The sequence below is a fragment of the Carassius auratus genome, chromosome 46, assembly GCF_003368295.1.
Source record: "Carassius auratus strain Wakin chromosome 46, ASM336829v1, whole genome shotgun sequence".
Lineage (NCBI taxonomy): Eukaryota > Metazoa > Chordata > Actinopteri > Cypriniformes > Cyprinidae > Carassius > Carassius auratus.
In genome coordinates, this window is record NC_039288.1 from 11,678,588 (window position 1) to 11,698,087 (window position 19,500).

At 35.9% G+C, this 19,500-nt stretch overlaps 2 protein-coding genes across 6 annotated transcripts; one reads left to right on the forward strand and one right to left on the reverse strand.

The window, feature by feature from the left end:
- Positions 1-2,595: 2,595 nt before the first annotated feature.
- Positions 2,596-16,218, forward strand: LOC113064192 (mediator of RNA polymerase II transcription subunit 15-like). 5 transcript variants are annotated; one of them, XR_003278784.1, is made up of 19 exons: positions 2,598-2,797; positions 4,476-4,563; positions 4,667-4,718; positions 4,800-4,814; positions 4,899-5,063; positions 5,159-5,388; positions 6,713-7,198; positions 7,349-7,513; positions 11,753-11,860; positions 12,322-12,440; positions 12,518-12,651; positions 13,423-13,557; positions 13,645-13,708; positions 13,794-13,860; positions 13,950-14,110; positions 14,588-14,754; positions 14,850-14,948; positions 15,084-15,271; positions 15,707-16,218. XR_003278784.1 is itself a non-coding variant. In XM_026234822.1 (18 exons), the coding sequence occupies exons 1-18, from the start codon at positions 2,730-2,732 to the stop codon at positions 15,218-15,220; spliced, it is 2,457 nt and encodes an 818-aa protein (XP_026090607.1). In that variant the 5' UTR covers positions 2,596-2,729; the 3' UTR covers positions 15,221-15,396. The 5 variants fall into 5 exon arrangements, 4 of the variants coding, with proteins under 4 accessions (XP_026090607.1, XP_026090605.1, XP_026090609.1 ...); XM_026234822.1 differs by lacking the exon at positions 15,707-16,218 and having other exon boundaries at positions 2,596-2,797; positions 5,162-5,388; positions 15,084-15,396; XM_026234820.1 differs by lacking the exon at positions 15,707-16,218 and having other exon boundaries at positions 15,084-15,395.
- On the reverse strand, positions 15,437-19,391 carry LOC113064193 (coiled-coil domain-containing protein 74B-like). Its single transcript, XM_026234825.1, is given in 8 exon segments — positions 15,437-15,593; positions 15,705-15,761; positions 17,200-17,300; positions 17,369-17,579; positions 17,712-17,829; positions 17,926-17,973; positions 19,097-19,143; positions 19,145-19,391. Coding segments are annotated over 8 exon segments (780 nt in total). The 5' UTR covers positions 19,210-19,391; the 3' UTR covers positions 15,437-15,460.
- Positions 19,392-19,500: the final 109 nt, after the last annotated feature.

Genomic DNA, 19,500 nt, shown 5'->3' on the forward strand with positions numbered 1-19,500 from the left:
CAACTGTACATAGGCATTGAAGTGAATCTAATAATCTATCTATCTATCTATCTATCTATCTATCTATCTATCTATCTATCTATCTATCTATCTATCTATCTATCTATCTATCTATCTATCTATCTATCTATCTATCTATCTATCTATCTATATAGAACAGACCTTGAGAATATCTGCAGCAGCTCTCTCCATTCATCAGTAGTCGTAGGTGTTGCCAACTTGTTTTTTGGAAGCCAGGCCCATTTCTGCGAATCGGTTCTTTCGAACAATTAATTTCAAAGAACCGTTCCATGGCAATCACGTCACTCGTAAACCAGGGGCAAGTTCAAGCTAAAACCGGTGCACAACGTTTTGCTACTTTTTCCGGTTTGAACAACATCTGATTTCCTGGAAACGGTGTGCAACCATAGACAGTAAAAGTGTGCAACGAACGATGTTTGAAAACTTTTCTCTTGTTTGGTGGGTGTGTCAAAAATGTCAGCCCAATCAGCAGCAACATGTATAAACCAGGTGGTATTAAAGCGACAGCGACCACAATGTAATTGACGTCAAAATAAATTCACAAAAGTGGGCATATTGTTTGCACGTTTATTTAACAATCAGAGTATTATAGAAAAGTTTATGAAAGTGTCACTCCACAATACAATAGTAAAATATATTAGTAAATCAGTGTCTAGCGCACCTTCCTTAGGAAAGGATATGGACCAGAAGACATTGCAAGTACCAAATTATATTTAGACAGACTTAAAGCAGTTCCAGATCTATACTTGTACTCTTATTATTCAAGTTATTTTGCCTTTAATGTAAATAAACATGTGCAAACAATATACTTGCTCTTTTGAATTTATTTTAATGTTAATAGAACTACACATTTATTGTGTATTAGTTCACTTTGTTGCAGACAGCTCAGATAAAGTTTTTTCAAACTACAGCAATTGTATTTACATTAAAAAAAAATGCAATTCATTTGTATCTCTACATAAAAAGCGTTTAATAAAATACAGTTTTTTACAACGGGTTATATGTGTATTTAATAAAACTGATAAATAATTAGTAAAGGGTTAGTTCACCCAATAATCAAAATTACGTCATTAATAACTCACCCTCATGTCGTTACAAACTTGTGAGACCTCCGTTCATCTTCGGAACACAGTTTAAGATATTTTAGATTTAGTCCGAGAGCTCTCAGTCTCTCCATTGAAACTGTGTGTACGGTATACTGTCCATGTCCAGAAAGGTAAGAAAAACCTCATCAAAGTAGTCCATGTGACATCAGAGGGTCAGTTAGAATTAATGCATAAGCATTAATAAAACAACTGACTTAAGCTGTTAACTGTTTTAATGTGGCTGACACTCCCTCTGAGTTAAAACAAACCAATATCCCAGAGTAATTAATTTACTCAAACAGTACACTGACTGAATTGCTGTGGAGAGAGAACTGAAGATGAACACTGAGCCGAGCCAGATAATGAACAAAAGATTGACTTATTCTCAAGCCAAGAACTGTTTCTGTTGGACACGTCCGATTCCTGAACCGAGGAGCTGATGATACTGCGCATGTGTTGTGTGATTCAGCGTGAAGCAGACCGACACACAGAGCGTCTGAACCGAACTGTTTTTTTGGTGATCGATTCTGAACTGATTCTGTGCTAATGTTATGAGCGCAGGTAAACCGAAGGCTTGAATAAAGGGCAATCATCGCAAATGACGTCATTACGTCAAGTGCAAAAGAAATGGTGAACCGTTTTTTTTCAACCAGTTTATTGAATCAAACTGTCTGAAAGAACTACTGGTGATCCAAAAACCGATGCAACAGGTTCTTGACTCGAGAACGAGTCAATCTTTCGTTCGTTATCTGGCTCGGCTCGGTTTTCAGCTTCAGTTTTCTCTTCACAGCAGTTCAGTCAGTGTACTGTTTCAGTAAATGAATTACTCTGGGATATTGGTTTGTTTTAACTCAGAGGGAGTGTCAGCCACATAAAAAAAAGTTAACAGCTTAAGTCATTTGTGGATTAATGCTTATGTGAACCGTTTCAAATGATTCAGTTCGATTCGGTGAAATGGTTGAAGAAGATCAGGTTACGTCGAATGATTTGTTCGAGAACCGGATATCACTACACTTCAGTGTTTTGAAATCTCACAACAGACCGGAAGAGAAGACAATGATGAATAAAGTCGTAGTTTTTGCTATTTTTGGACCAAAATGTATTTTCAATGCTTCAAAAAAGTCTAACTGACCCTCTGATGTCACATGGACTACTTTGATGATGCTTTTCTTACCTTTCTGGACACGGACATTATACCGTGCACACAGTTTCAATGGAGGGACTGAGAGCTCTCGGACTAAATCTAAAATATCTTAAACTGTGTTCTGAAGATGAACGGAGGTCTCACTGGTTTGGAACAACATGAGGGTTATTAATAACATAACTTTGATTACTGGGTGAACTAACCCTTTAAGCAAAAAAATAAAATAAAATCATCTCTCTCTCTCTCTCTCTCTCTCTCTCTCTCTCTCTCTCTGTTATTTGTGAATAGACTCGAGAATCGCTCAGACCAAATCAGACGGATCGTTCAGTTACAGTAGCTACGATTCTTTAGCGAATGTGTGAGCGGCTTCAACCGATTCATTAAAAAGATCCGACTCAGTAAGGTGATGCATTCAAGATTCGAACATCGCTAACACAAACTGGAAGCAGTTTGTTCAACGTTGTTCGGCATTATCAGTTATGGAGGTCACCGGTACTGATAGTGATTGGAGGAGCCCAGCCTTTCGACAGAAAGTAGTGGCCCAAATGTAAGTATACGGATATATTTTTTGTGTATGATTTATAGTAGCGCATTCTGCAAACCTAGCTAGTTAGCTGCTAACTAACTGATGCTCGGACATGGTACCAGCACATCTGTCAAACACAGTCGAAACTTCATTAATAGACTGTATATGTATTTATAAATGTTATCAATCTGATCACGGCATTATGTTCCTTTAATGGGATTACATTTTTGGAGGTTGTTTGGAGCTTGTTTAGCTGTGCGGCTAGCTATTATAAAGTTAGCCTCATTAAATATTAGTCTATAAATATGTAACGTTAACGTTACAAGCGAAATAGTCTGCAGATATAAATACTGTCCAACATGTCATCGGCAAAAGGAAACCTTTAAGATATTAAATCAGTCTTTGTAATTTATTAAGTTTCTTAAGGCTCGTAATAAGCTCTTTTAATAGTTTCGGAGCGGTCGTAGCCTAATGGTTAGAGAGTCGGACTTGTGACCCAGTGGTCGCGGGTTGGAGTCTCGGTACCGGCAGGGATTGTGGGTAGGGGGAGTGAATGACCAGCGCTGTCTTCCTCCATCAGTACCACTGAGGTGCCCTTGGGCGAGGTACCGATCCCCCAACTGCTCCCCGGCTGCAGCCGCGAAAATGGCTACCCTGCACCGGGGTGTGTGTTCACTACTACTCACTACTGCGTGGGTCTACTTGGATGGGATAAATGTAGAGCACAATTTCCGAGTATGGGACACCATACATGGCTATACTTCACTTCCTAGTCCCTCAAAATGCTCGTTTTATCATCACTTTGAAGAAATTACTGCTGTCAAACGATTCATCGCGTCTAAAATATTTTTTTTTGTTTACATAATGTATGTAGGTATACTGTATTTATTGATTATGTATATATAAATACACACATACAGTATATATTTAGAAAATATTTACATGTATATACAATATATGTATATATTTATATTCTTATATTTAATATTATTTATAAATATATTTCATATATAAACATAACATATTTTTCTTAAATATATACTTGCACCCTCCATTTGTTCCAAACCTGTATGATTTTTCTTTATGCTAAACAAAAATGATTTGTAAGAATGTTGGTAGCCAAACATTTGACTGTAGCCATTGACTTCTATAGTGCTTCATTTATGAAATTAATTTAATTCATATTATGGTAGTAAGTGGGCTACTATCAAATGTTAGGTTGCCAACATTCTTCAGAATATCGTCTTTTGTGTTCAGCTGAAAGAAATTCATACAGGTTTGTTGGAAAAAGTAAATTTTAAGGGTAAGAAATTAAATTTTTGGCTGAGCTATACCTGTAAGTTTATAAGTATTTTATTGCAAAATGTTACATTCATAAATACAGCTAAATATGTTGATAACATATTGAATTTTTTTGAATAATTTCAAAGCTTGTAAGACTAATCTATAGAGTAATACTTCTAAGATAACAATACAATTAATTTCAGAATTAATGTTTGAAAACTTTTTTGTTTGAATGTTTAGTCTTTTTGCTATTAAATGTTTAATTGTTGCAATAACTAAATGGAAAACAGCTCTTCTAATAGTGCTCATATTCTTGATATTTCTTAAAGGATTGATTGTCAGTAAACAATAGATAATATTTCTTGTTTGTCATGCATCAGTTGTGATTAAAGACTTCTGCTTTATTATATTGCAGAGATGAAGCCATGAGAAAAGCAGGAACTGCTCACACAAAGTCCAGCACTGACATGGAAAACCATGTTTTTATCAAGGCAAAGACCAGAGTAAGTATTACTTTTAAATATGCATGCTACACTCCCAACAGAACAGATTTGTTTGTATACAATTGTTTAAAGTGTAATAAATACAATATCCTTTTTTTTACAGGAGGAGTATTTGTCTTTAGTTGCGAGACTGATAATTCATTTTAGAGACATTCGTAAGTAGCCAACTTTTTTTTTCTTTTAGCTGTGATGTTTGAATGTGTACTGTATATTGATCAGTTTGTTTTTCATTGCAGATAAAAAGTCACAAGGTGGGCCTGGTAAACTTAACGAGCTATTTTAAACCTTAAGAATTCATTTTCTGCCAAATTAAAAAAATATATGTTTATTTTTAGACCCCATGAATGCCCTGCAAATTATACCAGGAGTGGGTGGAGGTGGTCCTGGAGTTATTGGCATTGGACCACGGCCCCCTGGTGCACAAATGGGTGGTATGGGGCAAATGCAAATGCAAATGGGTCAACATGCCATGCAGGGCGTAGCGGGAGGCCAGCAGGCTGGTAAGTTCAGTAGCTGTCAGCTGACTGGAGAAAGTGTGTTTAATAATCTTATTTTGAATTCCCATACATTACATGTGATGCTATCTCAATCTCAGCAGGGGCTGCTGGGCAGATGCCGATGATGCAGCAGCAGCAACAGCAGCCATCCATTCAGTTTCAGCAGTTCCAGCCTCAGCAACAGGCAGCCATGCAGCCTCAGCAGCCAGGAACTATGCAGACTGCCATGCAATTCCAACAGATAAGGCAGCACCATCAGAATCCACAAATGCAGCATCAAAATCAACAACAGCAGCAGGCGCAGACTCCGCAGCAACAACAGAACCAGGTAACGGAGAATGGAAAGATTAATGTGATGATTGTTTAAATACTGCATGAGTGTCTTTTGAATAAAAGAGTTTGTTTACTGAAAACGGAAAATTCTCTAATAATTTGTCATAATTTTACAACTTGTTCCAAGTCATCTGTAACCATAGTTACGATTTATTTATTTTTTTGATGATGATGAAAAATAAAAATTTAATTCGTAATCACTGATAATTTCCCCTCTTTTGGGAGAAAAACATTCAAAATCTAGTCTAATAATCTGTGAAAACTAGGGCTGGGTTGATAATATTGGTTAATCAGTTTTAACTGATCTTAATTTTAAATCTTAATCTTATTTTTTTAAATCTTAATCTTAATTTTAGATCTTAAATCTTAAATGTTAATTTTTCAGATGAACCATCTACTGTATGCTGTTTTATGTTGATTGTTTGAAAATAACTTCAATAAACACTTTTTGTAGCACACCTGCCATCCAGTAATCAATTTTTTTAAATAAAACATTTAAATTGTACACAAGGCGGTACTTCAGCTTTTTAATTATAAAATTATATTTCTACTTCAGTTTCTTTTTGAAATATAAATATTTACATAATGCCTAACTTGTCTTATTTAATTTGTTTCTATAAATGACAACATCTCTAGCATATTCTGTATATTCCGTATTCTGTTAAACAGGATGTTCGACATATAGCCTATTGATTTTGGAGGGTGTTGCTATTTTAACCTTTAAAAGTGCTGTATGTAAGTTTTTGACTCTACTATAGCATAAAAATTCCATAATATGTTTGCATATATTTAAGAAACATGCTAAGTTAACATACTTGTTTATCTGAAAATCAATGCTACAGCCAGTTGTTCTCCTTTGAAAATGTGCATTCTGGGCTGGAATGTCGGTCTCTCTTTTGATTTGTGAAACCTGCCCACTGCAAGGTTACCCCATTGTATTTCGGCACCCCGGGTTGCACGTTGGCGTAAAACACAGCGTATTTCATTTAATTTCATTCATTGTCAAGTGTGCTCGTTCTTGTTGGTGTCCACAACCTGTATGTGTCACAAGTCTAAGGAGGAGGGGACGGGTGAAAAAACCCTCTCCAATATTTTGAATTTGGACTTCTACCACTTAGTGTCAATCCTATATACAGCACCTTTTAATATTGTATTAATGTCCCAAATCTCACAGTTCCCTGTTTAGTTTATGCTTTTGGTTTAATTGAGTTTGTGAATTGGAATCAAATGGATATGATCCGTCAATACCCAGTGGAAGCTAAGTTCCTTCCTTCCTTCATTCATTCATTTATTCATTGTTTTAATGGCTTTGACTCCAGTTGCACCAAAGAATGCAGCAGCAGCAGTTAGCACAAATGCAGCAACTGCAACAACAACACCACCAACAACAACAACAACAGCAGCAGCAGCAGCAGCAGCAGCAACTGCATCAACAACAGGTCCATGCACAGGCTCAGGCTCAAGCTCAGGCCCAGGCCCAGGCCCAGGCTCAAGCTCAGGCCCAGGCTCAAGCTCAGGCCCAGGCCCAGGCTCAAGCTCAGGCTCAAGCTCAGGCTCAGGCCCAGGCCCAAATGCAGCAACAGCATCTTCAAGCCCAAGTTCAGGCTCAAGTCCAAGCCCAGGTCCAAGCTCAAAGTCAAGCCCAGGCACAGGCTCAGGGAGTGGCGGGTCAGATGGCCCCTCACTCACAGCAGCAGCAAGTCATGGTGCCCCAGTCATTAGCACAAATGGCTCCCGGACAGCATCAACCCATCAACTCACTCAGCCAACAGCAGCAACATCTGAAACTCCAGCAGGCAATACAGGTAAAGCTCAGTTGCCATAGCAGAATGCAAAATGGATAATAAACACTTTTTACACCTATTATTGACACACGTTTTGATCGATGTGGTCAGGTAAGATGCACAGTTCACCTTTTCTTTTTATACCTTCCTATTTACTTTAATTTATACAAGCAGGCGAGAGTATTGCAGCAGCAGCAACAACAACAACAACAACAACAACAGCAGCAGCAGCAGCAACAACAACAACAGCAACAGCAACAACAACAACAGCAGCAGCAACAGCAGCAGGTTCAACAAGTCCAGCAGGGAGGCCAGCTCACTGCAGTCCCTGGCCAGGTAAGCCCAGTGCAAGCCGTGGTGAGGGTTGAGATAAGAGACTGAGCGTGGTGGAGTGATTGCATGCTACCAAAATCAACACTTGAATTTCTTTTGGATGTCAAAACTCTTTATTCCTTGACTGGTGAAGTGCCGTAGTGTAATGCACATGTCCTAATAACAACAGAAGGATTATACATCGTGATTATTTGTGGGCCACAGCGGTGAGCCTCATTCTCTGGTCTATATATATATGTATGTTTGCGAATTATTGAGCTGTTCTTGAATAGATAAGATCCCTAAAGTTGCAAAGACTAAAGTCTCAAAAACAAAGACATATTCTTTATAAAAGTTAAAGGGTTAGTAAACCCAAAATTTTTTATTTGCCCATAAATTACTCACCCTCAAGTCATCTTTGGTAGGGATGTTATGATTCACTCAACTCACGATTTTGATTTCTTCATTCGATTCATTTTTTTTTTTTTTTTTATAAAATGAGATTTAAGACAAATTATAAATTAAATGTGTCCTTTTATTATTGCTTTGACAAAATACTGCACGTTTCTTTGTGAAAATGAAATATAACACTATAATAATATAGCACTTGCATATTATTGCTCTTTTATTGGTTTTGATTGCTTCTATTGTCCTCATTTGTAAGTAGCTTTGGATAAAAGCATCTGCTAAATTACAAAAATGTAAATATAATGTAAATTTAAATATCAAAACTGCATTTTAAAACAAGCTTCAAATCAAATAAGTAACACAAATAAAAGGAATCTCTTCATATAAACAAAATAAGGCTTTGTGTGCTGTCTGCATTTAACATGAGAGGCAACCACTGCATTTTAATCATGATACAAACAAATATGCTGCAAACATGCAACGTTTAGTTTTTAAAATAAATTAGCAATAGAGCAGTTACGTTTGGTTCAGAAACAAACTTCAGCGTCTTTTAAACTACACAGTATTATTTTTGTCTTACAGTCATTCATATTATCATAGAAATAATGGGGTGAAAGTTTATAGTTCAGATATAAAGATTGATGTCTACGGCAGCGATCAAAATAGAGCAAATCCACTTTTGAAAGTAACTGCACTACAAATAACGTTTGTGTCGATGGAATTGTTTCGTCACTAGGTTGAGACAAGTGAATTAAAAATGTATGTCAATTATTGAATTATTCATTCAAGAGAATCATTTGATCATTGATTCAGACAACTTTCTTCTTATATATTTTTAATATTAAAAATTGTTGTATTAAATATATTATATATACACTACCAGTCAAATGTTTTTGAACTGTAAGATGTGCAATGTGTGTGTGTGTGTGTGTTTTTTTTTTAAGAAGTCTCTTCTGCTTACCAAGCCTGCAGTAACATTAACATTTTGAAATATTTTTACAATAAAACTGCTTTCTATGTATGTATTTTAAAATGTAGTTTATTTCTGTGATGAAAGGTGAATTTTCAGCATCATTACTCCAGTCTTCAGTGTCACATGATACATAGAAATAAATCATTCTAATATTCTGATTTCCTGTTCAAAAAAGATTTATTATTATTATTATTATTATTATTATTAAGCTGAAAATATTAGTAATAAATAGTAATAAAATCAGGTTTCTTTGATAGAAAGTTCAGACGAATAGCATTTATGTGAAATATTATGTAATAAATGTCTTTATAGTCATTTTTTACATTTGAAGGATTCTTGCTAAACAAAAGTATTCATTTATGACCCCCCCCCCAAAAAAAAAAAATACTGACTCCAATCTTATAAGTGTATAATATTACAAAAGCTTATTTCAGATAAATGATGATCTTTCGATTCATGAAAGAATCCTGAAAAAAATTACTCAAGTGTTTTAAATACTGATAATGATGATAATAATAATAAGATTGTTCCTTGAACAGCAAATAAGCATATTAGAATGATTGAACTGAAGACTGGAAAATTCAGCTTTGATCACATGAATAAATTATATTTTAAAATACATTACAATAGAAATTTTAAATTGTAGAAATATTTCACAATATTACTACTTTTGCTGTATTTTGGATCAAAGATCAAATAAATGTAGGCTTGGTGAGGAGAAATGTTACTGTTCAAAAACTTTTGAACTGGTAGTGTACCGTATTTTCCGCACTATAAGGCACACCTTCAATGAATGGCCTATTTTAGAACTGTTTTCATATATAGGACCGGATTATAAAGCGCATAGAATAGAAGATACTGCAGTCAAACGTTTGACTGGGTTTGCGTTATGCATCCACTAGATCGAGCTGTGCTATAGGAAATGTCAACGACAAACCGCCTTGATCCATATATAAGGCGATCCGGATTATAAGGCGCACTGTGGTTTTTGAGAATATTAAAGGTTTTTAAGTGCGCCTTATAGTGCGGAAAATATGGTATATTAAAATGTTTTAGATGCATTCAAATTAATTAAACACTTAAATATACTGCAGCAAAATTATTTTGTCACATTATTTTGTTTAGTTCAGAATTGTGGGAGAAACATGATTTGTGTTTGAGACAACAAAAAATTGTGATTCTCAATTGATCCAGAATCGTGCAGCTCTAAGAACGAGGACTGTTTCCTGGGAGAGTAGCATACAATGCCGGTGATCTGACAAATAATGCTGAGTCACAGCCTGTATGTACATTTTCATATGTAAAGGATTTGCCACTGATGATTCAAAACTCACGCGCTTGAGGTATTTCGGCCAATAACAACACACTGGATAGCTTGCCAATCAGCGCACACCTCGCTTTTCAGAATGATGAACTTTGTAAAAATCGACGTGTTTCAGAAAGGCGGGGCACAGAGGAGAAATAATGTATAGTATGTGGAAAATGAAGTGTTTTTTGAACATTAAACCGCAAAAACACCTTTCGTTACACCAAATACATATGACTAAACTAAAGCTAAACTAGCGTCCTGTCTGACTTTCTCAAATATATTTAGTCAAATCTCCCTCTCAAGGGTGACCCTCCCATCTGTGAGCATTCGGTGGATGATAACATTTTGCTTCATGTTGCTTTCATTTACCTTGTCCCGTATATGTGGCCATAGTTTATTCTAAAGCAAGAGATGGAAATCTCTGTTATTGTAGAGCTGTGAAATCCAACAGAGCAGTCGGTTTAATTTTTAGTAGCGTTAGCTTTAAATCTCATTTGCATTTTGTGTGTATGTGCAGCTAACCGCCTGACTGCATGCTTGCTATTTTGAACCCACAAGCATTCTTTCTGCATGCACCTGATGAGAAATGCATTTCTTTTTTAGGTTAGCCTACACAAAGCTGTGTAAATAGTATGCAGGGATTGTAACATACTCTAATATTGTCCTTTTGGCCTTTAAATTATTTCCTAAATATTTTTTTAAGACAGTATTGCTAGTTGCATAGCAAACACACATATTTAACCGCACTGAAAGCCATTAGTAGATGGCAAGTTCAACTACAGCTTTAATTTACAGTTGAAAGGCATGTTGGAGATGCAGTACCCATTGCATATTTTCTTGCCTTGCATGGTTCTGATACATGAAAAGATGGCATGAAATCCATTGGCCTGTGGCTTGCCTTGTCTTGACACCCAGTGTTTGTTAAAGGACCATTCCATGTTCAGTATAATTTAAGCTCAATTGGCATAATTTTGGTCATCACAAAAAAAATATTTCAACTATTTATCGTGAGCCTTTTTACAGCAAAAGCTTTTTTGGAGTATTTGAAAGCAAAAAAGTGAAACATATTATAATGTGAAAGCACATAATTCTTCTCTTAAAACCTATGTGTTATTTGAGCTATAAAGTTATCCTTGTCACTTTTACAACCATGTTATGTTTAAGTGTAACATCACCCAGAAAAGTAAACAACTTTTTTCACACTATGTTAATACCCTACGCCTGGCTTTAGTATTGAAATCGACTGGCCCATTCACTTCTGTTATAAGTTAAAAATACATTTTTGGAGTAGCAATCAGTCACAAATGCGGTCAATTGAGCTTAACTTGTATTAAAGTCAGGATATTCTTTTACATGTTCGAGAGAAATGAGAGGAAGCTCATTGTCACATCTTTTTATTTTTGGAGAGCCTTGTTTTGCGTAATTGAATGTGACTGTATGTGCATCTGTGCTTGCAGACCTGTCGAATCTGTTTCTGTTTGCATTCTCGCATGTGCTTCCTCATGTCCGCTGATGCACTGCATTTATTGTTTTGCTTGTGACATGTCTGTTGTCCCCTCTGTCCTCCTCAAAGATGATGCCCCGTCCTGGGATGCAAATTCCACCTCGGTTGCCCCGCGCCACCCCGAACTCTGCCATTCCTCAAAACCCCGTTGCCATTGGAGGACAGCAAATGCCACAGGTATTTACTGCAGGGCTGACTGCTGGGTCTCAGCGCTGCAACCCAGTGGGTGTGTAGTACGTCTGTGGCTTTCCACTAGAGCGAAGGCCGTCCATAATCTACTCTCATCTCCCTCTCTTTACCCCAACTCCCAACCCCAAGTAGATTCACAATCACAAACATTTTGTCAGAAATGACCCAGAGGCACTTAGACAGTGTAAAATTTAAATGAAAAGTGTGTGGCACAGGTAAGTGGACTGAAGTTTATTATTCTCTCAAAGCGACATGCTAGGAAGCTAATAGGAAGCAACCGTCTACTGGTCATATAGCGCCATCTACTGGTGCTGTGCAGTCAAAGGAAGCTGATCTTGACCACATGTATGTCTGTTATCTCTAGGTAAATGGCTTCACCAGTGCAGTGCCAGCTTTCCTCCACTCATGTGGTTACTTTAAACCTGTTTTCATTTTCCTTCTCCTCAAAGGGGCAGCAAATGATGTCATCACCCTCCCCAGTTCAGGTGCAGACGCCCCAGCCGATGCCACCTCCCCCCCAGCCTCAACCGTCCCCCCAGCCTCCTTCCTCTCAGCCCAACTCTGTCAGGTATACTGAAATAGTGTAGTTTTTCTACTTTTTATTGACGTAACTACAAATGGTTAATTAAACCTTTTTCCATCTAGCTCTGGTCCAACCCCTTCTCCAGGAGGTTTCCAACCCAGTCCCTCTCCTCAGCCATCCCAGAGTCCTGCATCTTCACGCACCCCCCAGAGTTACCCCCTCCAGGTACCTTCCCCTGGACCTCTCAATACACCAGGTACAGAAGAGTTTTCTTGTTATACTCATAATTGTTTTTTTCCTATTATGATTCATTATTGGCATGAAATCTGTTGAGTGTGTGTGTGTGTGTGTGTATATATATATATATATATATATATATATATACACACACACACACACACACACACACACACACACACACACATATATATATATATATATATATATATATATATATATATGCACGCACACATACAATATTATATATTAGTAGATATAATAACAGTAAAACATTAACATACTCGTTTTTTTTTACATTTTGACTTTATATTCCCTTCATCTATTTTTCACTTAAAGTTAATCTTTAAAAACTGATCAATTTAATAACACTCTTAAAAGTAATTTTTAGCAAATATCAACGTGAAACTTAATTTTTCATACTACACATTATAATTTTGTGACGCCTTAATTCAGTTGAAGCATTTAAAATGACTGATTTTAGTGCTTATTATTATTATTTATTATTATTATTCCTTTATTTAACCAGGGGAAATCATATTGAGACAATAGTCTCTTTTTCAAATGGTCCCTGGCCAAGAAAGGCAGCACTTAAAAATGTAAAAAAATGAAGAAAATAAAAATAAAAATAAAAATTAATATTTATCTTCATTTAATTAATTTTTTTTTTAGCTATTTATTGGTTATCAGTCATGACGTAAAAATAATAATGTGCTTATAGAAGTTGATGAAAATGTATTTGGTTGCAACCATAATTATTTGATTGATTAATACATTTTTCGGATTACAGGCAACCCAAACTCTGTGATGAGCCCAGCAGGGGCCTCACAATCTGAGGACCAGCTTTACATGGACAAACTGAAGCAGCTGTCAAAATATATTGAGCCGCTACGAAGGATGATTAACAAAATAGACAAAAATGAAGGTACTGGAGTCGTTTCACTTGATGCTGATTTATTCCCCCCCCTTCTTAAATCTCTTAAAGACCATGGTTTATGTTTTTTCTTTATAGATAGGAAGAAGGATTTGAGCAAAATGAAAAGTTTGCTCAACATTCTGACTGACCCCAACACAAGGTAAGAAAGCAGACATGCTGAACATCGTCTCAGTGTCAGAACTTTGGCTTTTGATTAAGGCGTTATTATTGCTGTCCTCCCCTAGATGTCCACTTAAAACGCTACAGAAGTGTGAAATAGCATTGGAGAAACTAAAGAATGACATGGCAGTGGTAAGTAACTTTAATTTGAATGTAGGGGGTCAAAGTTATGTTGCATTGTTCAGCCAGTTTCTACAATGACGACTGACTTTGGTTCGCAGCCGACTCCTCCCCCTCCTCCAGTGCCCTGTACCAAAAAGCAGTACCTATGCCAGCCGCTGCTGGATGCTGTCTTGGCCAATATCCGCTCCCCTGTTTTCAACCATTCACTTTACCGCACGTTTGCTCCTGCTATGACAGCAATTCATGGACCCCCAATCACGTAAGATCAACAGCCAAAGAAAAAAAATAAAAGTATATATATTTTCTCTCATTCAAGTCAGTTATCTTCCTCCGTGCATTGCTTTTGAAGTATATAATGAACCGTACACTCCAGATGTTTTTGAATGTTTCTTTTACTTGATCAAAAATACAGTAAAACAGCAATATCGTGAAATTATCAACATTTAAAATAAAAATGTAATTTATTGCTTCGACAAAGCAAAATTTTCACCAGTCACTATTCAGTCTTCAGTGTCACATGATCCTTCCAGAAATTATTCTAATATGCAGATTTGATGCTTGAGAAACATTTCCTATTAATATCGTTAATGTTGAAAGCAGCTGCATTTTGTATTATTTTTGTAGAAACAGATAGTTTTATAAGGATTCTTTGAAGAATAAAAGCAATATATGACTCATTCCACCCAACCTTAACTTCTAAATGTAAACATTAAAAAAGAATATTCTTTCATTTCAGGGGCCCCTCAATTCCTCTCCGGAAGCGGAAGCTGGAAGAGGACGAGCGCCAGACCATCCCTAACATACTTCAAGGGGAGGTAGCTCGGCTTAATTCCAAATTCTTGGTCAATCTGGACCCGTCCTTTTGCAGCAACAATGGAACGGTGCATCTCATATGTAAACTAGGTCAGTTCAGACCCCCTCCCCACTAAATGTGGCCTATATATATATATATATATATATATATAGGACTATTCACTCCTGCCATTGTCTCCGTCTAGATGATAAAAATCTTCCCAGTGTCCCCCCTCTTCAGCTGAGCATTCCAGCAGACTACCCCGATCAGAGTCCTCACTGGGAAGATGACGGTCAGCAGTATGGTGAGTCTAAGCCTGATTTGAGCATTAAATGTCAGCATGCTATCATAGGCTGACTTTACTCTCTTAAGCTCCCAATTTAAATGAAAATGATTATATTAACTCATCACTTCCCTACCTTCCTCTTTCTGTTTTCAGGGGCCAACCCCTTTTTGCAGACTGTGCATAAGAACATGACCTCTAAACTCCTTCAGCTTCCCGACAAGCACTCGGTGACAGCGCTTCTGAACACCTGGGCTCAAAGCGTAAGGCAGGCTTGCCTTTCAGCTGCATAGAAATGTATTCCCATCAGCCCAGTATAATCCTTGCACCTCTATGGAATGAAGGCAATATATTATTACTTTTTCTTTGTCTTTATTTACATGAATTATCATTTATGTTGTTTAGACTAGTACACTAAGGCCTTAACTGTTCGTGCATTGCTCCATTAATAAAGACATTTACAATGCAGTTTCAATCTGAAATGTGTGGCAAAGAAGTCATACAAGTAATCATGTAATCACATAACTGGTCCTTCAGTGTATAGTCTTCTGTAGACGATTTCTCTGCACAGCCCGAGTCCTCCTGTGTCTATCTGCTATGTTATTGAGGGTCTGTTTGAGGGCAGGGAGGATCACTTTCTCTGCTTTACTAGCCTGAGACACAGGTCTGTTCAAATAGTAGCAGAGCAAAGGTTGATATCTCCAAAGTTGAACTGTTTATGTTAGGCAGCAATATATATATATATCATATACAAGATATTTACAAACAATGACTTACAGTCCTTCAGGCAGTGTTTGGAGAGAAAGCTGAGGAAATGTGCCTGATTCATCAACTCTGCCAAAGAAAAATGAAGGTAAAGGGTTAAAAGCCACCTGGATATATATCCAAACTTTGTGAAGTCATTCTCAAAACCTTTTACCATAATGTACGCTATACATTTAAAAGTGAGTATATTTTTGTATTTTTTTTTTTTGTAATTTCAATTATTAAATTATATTTATGTCAATAGGGAATGTATTTGTAGCAATAGACAAAAATACATTGTATGGGTCAAACTTACAGATTTTTCTTTTATGACAAAAATCATTAGGATATTAGGTAAAGATCATGTTCCATGGAGATATTTAGTAAATTTCCTACTGTGAATGTACTAAAACCTAATTCTTGAATAGTAATATGCTGTGATTTTCTCATTATTTAGATTTTTTTTTTTTTTTTGCACCCTCAGATTCCAGATTTTCAAATAGATGTCTCTCAGACAAATATTGTCCTATCCTAACAAACTATACATAAATGAATAGCTTATTCAGCTTTCAGTTGATGTATAAATCTCAATTTTGTGAAAACTGACTCTTATGACTTGTTTTGTGGTCCAGGGTCACATAGGTAAAATCATCAATGGAAAATAATGCAACTGGTGGTGTAGTATGTATGTGTGTGTATGATTTTTTGAAGGAGTTTCTTAAGCTCATGAAGGCAGCATTTATTTGATCAAAAATAAAGAGATAAAAAACAGTAATATTGCAAAATGTTATTATGATATACAATAATGGTTTCTATTTTAATATCCTTTAAAATATTTATTTCTGTGATTTCAAAGCTGATTTTCCATCAGCCATTACTCCAGTATTACGTGTCTTATAATCCTTAAGAAACCATAATATGCTGATTTATTAGTAGAATTATCAATGTTGGCAACAGTTGTGCTGCCAAATATTTTTTTGGAAACTGAAATACTTTTTTTCAGGATTCTTTGATGAACAGAAAAGTTAAAAAGAACAGCATTTATTCAAAATATAAATCTTTTCTAACAATATAAATAAATATAAAGATTTCTATTTTAAATAAATGCTCTTCTTTTTAACTTTTTATTCATCAAAGAATCCTGAACAAAAGATCACAGGTTCTGAAAAAAATATATTAAGCAGCATATTAATAAGCACTGATAATAAATCAGCATATTAAAAAGATTTCTGAAGGATCATGTGATACTAAAGACTTGGAGTAATGATGCTGAAAATTCACAGGAATAAATTAGATATTAATGTATATTAAAATAGAAAAACGTTATTACATCGTAATAATATTTCACAATATTAAATTTTTTCCTCTATTTATGATCAAATAAATGCTCCTTGATGAGCATAAGAAACTCCTTTAAAAAACATTAAAAATAGTTCTGATCCCAAACTTTTCAACGGGTGTGTGTGTCTAAGGAAATGGTAGAATGGTGACATTGTCTTGTCAGGCTTTCTGACAATACAGAAATTACCTTTTACCATCGCCAAGATAAGCCTTTGTCAAAATGTAATTTTCTGCTGTTATTTTCTTGTTGAATACAATGTCTTTGAGAACAGCTTTCACGCGTAGGATCTGAGAGGAGACAAATTAAAATGGATTATATAATATATTGAGAGACATTAAGAAATATATGATCTCACCTCCTGGGACTGCAGGCTGTTAGCGTTGTATAGCTGGCGTATGATGACTTCACATTCCTGTAGGGTGGGAGGTCGAGGAACCTGAGAGGGGCTACACTGGATCATTAGAGGCTGTAGAGAAGTGATGAACCCTGCTTTAGCTTCTGAAGGACCTTCCGTTCTGTTGGCTGTGAAGGAATTGGATCTGGTTTCTCTACTTTGTAAATGACTGCTGTCGGAGAAGAATGTTACTAATCTATGTATCCCCTTTCTTCTATCTATATAAAATAATTAAAAGTTAAAATAATATTAGATAAAATAATATTAATTAATAATAATATCTTATATGCAGTTTTGTAAGCACCTAATCTCTGTGGCTTGTTGTGAGCAGGTTTCCTCCAAAGTCTGTTCCAAACAGTTCCTTCTGTCTCTCTGGAACTTGTTGCTCTCTGTATGGTGCTTACAGATTCTACGGCTGGATCCTGTCATGGAAAGGTGCTGCAAGTTAAACATGTCCCAATAAATCTTGCCAGTGGTTTTGTTTGAGAAGATGTTAGAGATCAGAAGTGTCACTCAACCTTTACTACTCGACTTTGGAAGGTCCATTATCAGCTTATACTGCAACTCTGTAACCACATAATTACATAACAAATACATAATGGAGAATGATGTTTAATTAATGATATATCATATAATGTATGTATGTGTCACATTAGAAGACCAGGACTAGACATCATATTTTTTTATTTTTGTGGAATATTTCTCTCAATCTCAGAAATCGAAATTACTATTTCAACTTACACACAGGACACAGTCACTTTTTGTAACAATGTGCCCCATTATATGGGGTGAGTTGTTACAATGGGAAAACGTTAAAAAATGCTGATTTGATTTATATTTCAAAATTAAGCTAGTTTCAAAAGCATATCAATATATATATATAAAAATACCTCATGGCATATTTAATGGTTTTTCATGAACATTTCAACAGTAAAACAATTTTATATATACACACACACACATATATATATATATATATATATATATATATATATATATATATATAAATCATGAAATGTAAAATGTTTTTGTCCAACAGAAAACAGTATATGAACGGTAAAATATCACAAATGATTAAACATTGACAGAAACAAAAGACCAAAAACGTTTGTCAGTGTAATCTGATACTATGCCACCCACAAAGGTTTCAAACGCCATTCTTTCATGTTCCTTATTCAGCAACTCGACGTCACCAGGCAACCTGCACTACAGTATCAGCTCTGATACACCCGACCTCAATAAACCTGAAAATACACGTTCTGTCATCATTTACTCACCCTCGTGTTGTTGACTTCCTTTCGCAGAAAAAGAAAAGAGATAATTACAGCCTCAGTCTCCATTCACTTTCATTGCAACTTCCCTTACAGTGAAAGTCATTCCGCTTACAGGTTTTAACAACACGACTGAGTAAATGATAACTGAATGGGCTGAACTATTTTCCTAACTTCCATCAAAACGGGAAGTGTTATTAATCTTAACACATTTTCAATAAAATGCAAAAAGAATGAAAAGTTTGTTGTAAGTGCATGGACAAATACTATCTATAAAATACAATAAAATATATAATAGTTGCACACTAGTCTATATATAATAGAAGCAGACTAATGATCCCATTTGTGTCGTTCATTAAAAGGCACAAACATTATTTCTGTAACATGTAGAAAGAAATGTAACGTTACATAAATGTACCTTTATTTTCCCGTTTTAAACGATCTATTTGCCCGTGTAATTTCTCCAGTTTCTCTATGCTGCTTTTGTAAGAAGTCAATATTCCCCTGCAGTGAAGCGACGCGCGCACCCATTTCTCTTCCCTCGTTTCCCACACTGATGACGTCACATGCTTGTACTCGCGCGGATGATGTATCACTACCACGCTCAAAACTTGCCACCTTGTCACGCGTATTTATTTATGGAGAGAGCGGATTTGTTTACAATGTTGTCCGCTCCTCTTCTCCCACCGGAACTTTTAATATTGTAGTGGCTGCTATGGTAACAGCACTACTACCTCGAATACTGCTGGGATATAACAGATTTAACTCAATTCAACAATTCAGTGTAAAATTACCTGCAGATCTGATACACATCAGTGTTTC